Source organism: Lipotes vexillifer, unplaced genomic scaffold, assembly GCF_000442215.2.
Source record: "Lipotes vexillifer unplaced genomic scaffold, Lipotes_vexillifer_v1.1 scaffold883, whole genome shotgun sequence".
In the NCBI taxonomy this organism is placed as follows: Eukaryota; Metazoa; Chordata; class Mammalia; order Artiodactyla; family Lipotidae; genus Lipotes; species Lipotes vexillifer.
In genome coordinates, this window is record NW_006789567.1 from 483,156 (window position 1) to 488,483 (window position 5,328).

The 5,328-nt window shown below is 34.4% G+C and overlaps 1 protein-coding gene across 1 annotated transcript in view; it reads right to left on the bottom strand.

The window, feature by feature from the left end:
* The window catches only part of EML5 (EMAP like 5), an 80,223-nt gene that overhangs the window by 68,753 nt on the left and 6,142 nt on the right, over positions 1–5,328 (bottom strand). The window contains exons 5-7 of the mRNA XM_007462736.1: positions 5,058–5,163; positions 3,549–3,642; positions 2,465–2,565 (exon numbers count right to left, since the gene is read on the bottom strand). Coding sequence (XP_007462798.1) covers positions 2,465–2,534 — 70 coding nt within the window. The 5' untranslated portion in view covers positions 2,535–2,565; positions 3,549–3,642; positions 5,058–5,163. The remainder of the gene's footprint in view (positions 1–2,464; positions 2,566–3,548; positions 3,643–5,057; positions 5,164–5,328) is intronic.

Here is a 5,328-nt window from a genome sequence, read left to right on the forward strand (position 1 = left end):
GGAAAGAGTTGGTAGAGAGGGAAAACTGATAATGCAAGAGAGAAAGGGAAGAAGAGTTGGAATGATGCCCTTGAATAGCTGAGAGATGGGATCTAGTGCACAAGTGGAGGGGACTGGGTTTCACTAGAGCACAGATTATCCATCCAGAGCAGGGTCAGCAAACTATGGGCTGTAGGCCAAATCCTGCCATCACCTTTTTTTTTCAGTGCCCACTGGAGCACAGCTGCAGTGGCTACGTCGGTTTTCTTCTCTGCTCCCAGAGCCTGCCTCCCTGACTTTTGGCTGCCAGCTAGCAGCTGCCTAGGGCCCAAGCTGGTCACCATCCACAAGTTGAGGGCTTTGCTATGGCAACTGCTGGGCACCCAGCAGTGAAATCACAGTCCAGGAGTTGCCTTGCCTCTGGCCATCTGCCAAGTCGAGAAGGTAGGGCTCTCCAGGAGGAGAAGACACACTAGAATCAGTGTGCCGCTAGGGCAGAGTGAGGCTGACTATGGTCTCCCCCGAGTCCAACCTGCAAGTCCCGTTCACTGCAGCAGGCTGATCTTGGAGGGAATGTCTCCAGTTAACGGCAACTGGGTGCAAACTGGGTATGGCGAGGCAGGAGTTTTCTCTCTTGTTCTCTAAGTACCTATATAATAGTCTTGATTTTGTCTCTGTGTCTGGAAAGTATAAAATATTTATTTACTATCTGGCCATTTACAGAGTTTTTCACCTCTGGTTTAGATAATCATTATTGAGTTTTCTGATACACACAGCATAACATGTTTGTATTGTACAAGGTCATACCAGCCATGGAATAGAGTTCAAATTCCTTAGAGATTAATAATTCATAACTTGCAATTCTCAAAGCCTATATCTGGGATAGGAGGTAAGAAGCTCCCTTTTAGCCTTAGTCCTAAGTCATCTTTAACTTAGTTTACATAAAGCTATGCATTTAGAGGGTAGACAGATGGCATTTATTCAGATTAATAAAGTGGTTACTTATTTCCCAGTTGACTACTGAACTCTGGATCAGAACCTCAAAGTGAGGAATGCTGAAATGCACTACAGTCTTAACATGCATCCTTTTATGGTTCAGTTTCAAGTCTACTTTATGTCAAATCAAAGTTAAAGAAAAAAGTTATTCAATTGCAAATCTTTTCATTTTAAGGCTATTTACTTTCTTTAAGTCTCTTATTTCCGACAAACTTATAGCTGTTTTTTTTTCTTTTTTCAAAACCGCAATAATAGCATTACTTGCTGGGTATTTGCAAGTCCAAGTGACTAAGATACTCAAAAGTTTCGTTTAAATGAATGGGAATGAAAATTACAAATGTGAAGATACTTCTTTTTACTTTGTAAATGTATATACACTATGATCTGATGTGTCTGTGATAAAGTATTAAAACAAGTTTGAAAATCGACTCATGTCCTATGTAGTTTACAATTTGAAAGCTAATTCAACTTGGGAAATATCTTCACTAAGCCTATTCTTTTCTAACCTATGTCTCACTTCTCTCTATAGCTATGTATTTTATCTGAAAGGTTTAAGTGCACTAAGACTTTGTCAACTTGCTGGAATTTATAAGTATGCTATTCGAGTTGGAAAAGAGACTTTTTAATTTTAAACTATGAACTTCTACAGTCACTAATTTACTAACTGACTAAAGTAACATAACATTCCATTTCTATATCATTTTATAGCACATAAAGAATTTTGACACAATTTCTCATTTTTAGTTTAGACTAAAAAACATGTCTTCAACAGAAGAATGAAGTCTGGACATCACTTGATTAATCTCATAAGTTAAATTCTTTTGCAAATATGAATACTGTATCAATGCAGCCAATAAATAATGATAAAATAAATCTTAACTTTGTTTAAAATGTATCAAGACAACTGTGAATCATTCTTTTAAAAAAATAAACTTTTCACAACTTTAGATATTCATAAAAGATGCAAAGATAACACAGAATGTTCTCATATACTGCTCGCCCACCCAGTTTCCCATAACATTAACATCTTACAGTACTACAGACTACTTGTCAAAACTACAAAACAGACATATTTGATATATTACTATTAACTGAACTCCAAACTTCATTCAGATTTCACCTATTTTTCAACTAATGAAACTTCTGTTCCAGGATCCAATTTAGGATACCACATTGTACTTAACACCAAATCGCTTTTAAAAGTAATAGTTTCTACCAAATGTAAAATAGCTAGTGGGAAGCAGCTGCATAGCACAGGGAGATCAGCTTGGTGCTTTGTGACCACCTAGAGGGGTGGGATAGGGAGGGTGGGAGGGAGACACAAGAGGGAGGAGATATGGGGATATATGTATATGTATAGCTGATTCACTTTGTTATATAGCAGAAATTAACACACCATTGTAAAGCAATTATACTCCAATAAAGATGTCAAAAAAAAAAAGTAATAGTTTCTTAAATGTCAAAGGAGCAAAAAGAAGCACTTCCTTACCTGCTCTACGCCAAAATTTCATGTGTTTAATTCCAGCTGTAATTAATTTATCAGGCACGTTCGGGTTCATCTTTACAACAAAAATCTTATCTTTACTTCCTCTGAAATAAATACCAAAATGTTTTAACTCTGAAGATAAATCTCTCCTGTAATAACCTTTTGCCTAATCCAAACCCTATCTTGATTACTCCATCACTAAATGCTTGGCCCACTTGTCTCTTAGGTTTAGGCTACGTAATCATGCATTTGTACATTTGTTATTATTTTAATTTATTAACTCCTCTCAACAGAATCTTAAAAGATAGGAACAGTGAGAACTGAACTTCTTTTGGATAGCACCTACTATAGTACTGTACATAGAGAATGCCATTTGTGGCATGAATGAGTTAAAGAAAAAAAAATTTTTATAGTACTCTGTTACAGCTTAATATAGTCTTTCCAAATACAAAATCCTCTTAAACTATATTTTATTTGGGTTCTGTCTATATACTCTGAAGAAAGCATTTATCTATATTTTACAGTGCTTTTATGTATCACTTTAGGGAACAGGAAGTCAAAAAAATAGTCTCTGAAACTGTTGACTACTTCCTCCTTTAAAGCAATTGCTAATATTTTTTTATTATTATAGAAATAATAATGCTCACTGTAGAAAATTTAGAAAATGAAAACTATAACAGAGAAAATAAAAATAATCTATAATTTCTTTGTGATACATGTGTGTACGTATCTCCTTTCACTCAAATATATAAAATGAGTATTTTATGATGTTTTCAATGACTACAGAATAGCTTATCTTACAGTGGAATTCACTCTACTTATAAATGGAGATTTTTGATAATCACTACTTCGAATATCATATTACAGTTACATTAAAAAGTGTGTGCACAAGGGATAAACCTACAAATGAATCATGAAATCATTTGTCTTTTTACCACGATTATACTATTTATTCAATGGTAATAAGGACGGCAACAATTTAAAAAGTTACATTTGCTTGATTTCAAAACCATTATAAGTAAAAAAAAAATTTAAGTCCAAGGTAATTTCAGTATTTTGCCAATGTGATATCAAGTTTTTTCCCTACCTTGCTATCGAAAGTTTCTCTCCTTTTTTCCAGTCCCACAGCACAATAGTGTGGCTATCATCTATTCCAACTGAAGCCAAACGTTTCCCATCCGCTATGAAAATTAATCACAGAGATAGACTGATCATTAACATTCAGAAGATAAAAAACACTCAGTACATATTCTGATACCACAGCACTATATTTAAATTTTTATAAAATAAAATATTGTTAAATGTTAGGCACGCATACAGCTATGAAACAAAAAGCAGAATTTATAAGGAGGGGAAGAATAGTTTCTCAATGCATCTAAACCTATCTGCTGACTTCTTCCTCTGACTTCACTTACCTCATCTTCTACCAGCTTAAGATAGGGGAAAGGAGGAAGATAAGAAAAGTAGAAAAAAGATATTTAAAGGATGAGAAGGAATGGGAAAACTAAGAAAGAAGGAAGGAAGAAGTGATATATGCCAATGAATTTCACCATAGGAACTCTACTGTGATGTAAGAAGTCATAGGGATTACAAAAAATGAATCAAATGCAAAAGACACAGGTTACAAATACATATTGCTGTTTAATATGACTGTTTGTAGTGAAGGTCAATTATTTTAGTTGTTACTACCATCAAGCAACAAGTAATGACTATTAGACAAGAGACTGCGCTAAGTCAGTCATGCTGGCAGGTGTGCATATGTTTATAGGTTGTAAAGGCAATCTATAATAAAACATTTGCCACTCTGCCACACTTTTTGCAAACCTCAACTAGTATGTTATCGCTACCAGTGGTATTTTTCTTGTTGACTCCTTTACCATTCAGTTTCTTCACCTTTGGCAGATATTAATATGTGTATATACATTTCCCCCCACAAACTATAGCAATTCAGTATCACTTCAGTCAGAGCAGCAGAAAGCACAAATTTACTGTTTCTTAATATAAAATTCTCTATTAATGGTATTTCCCCACTCTTCCCAATCCATACCCCAGCTTTCACTCCATTACTCCAGATCTATCTGTAGTTGTTAAACTTTTATATATGTAGCAAAGAGTTAACATGATCTGAAATTATTTTGATAAGACAGATTGGAATTGTCACTTCATAGAAATGTTATACAACAAATATTTCAGTTCTCACCTCTTTCTTAGCTTTCACCCTAAACATTTTCAAAGTTTACTCTGTGGCTGCAAAACATTACATGAGATCAGGGTTTGCCCAAGGTGGGAAATACATACCACTAGTGGTAACTGAGACGGTTTCAGAGGTTATGTAGACAAACATTTTTTATTTTAATAGAAACATCTTTATAATAATGGGTATTAAAATTACACTTCATTAAATTATTATTATAAAACAGCTAGCAAACCCACACTTTCAGAGCCTTGATTGGTTAGGACAACAGTATGCACATTTGATAAAAAATTGTGAAGGTCACTATTAAATGACAAGTTTAGGCAACACTAATTTAGACTAAAATGCCATGTATTGCCTCTGCATTTTGATCATTCTTACTGAGACAGAAAACTGCCTTACCTGAGAAATCAACAGCACAGACACCATACTGGTGGTAGCCCTTTAATATCGACAATGGTTTAATGGTCTCTGTGTCCCATATGTGAACTGAGGGATCCCTACCTACCTAAAATAGAAAGAATTATAAAAGTCATTTTATGCAATTAAATTGTTTGTTTTCATATCTATAAAAGGAAAACAGGAGATTTAACAACCTTTGTCATATTTGCTATAAATATTTATCAAATAAAAAGTATAAAGCAGACTGTATATGTGATCAACATTTTTTCCC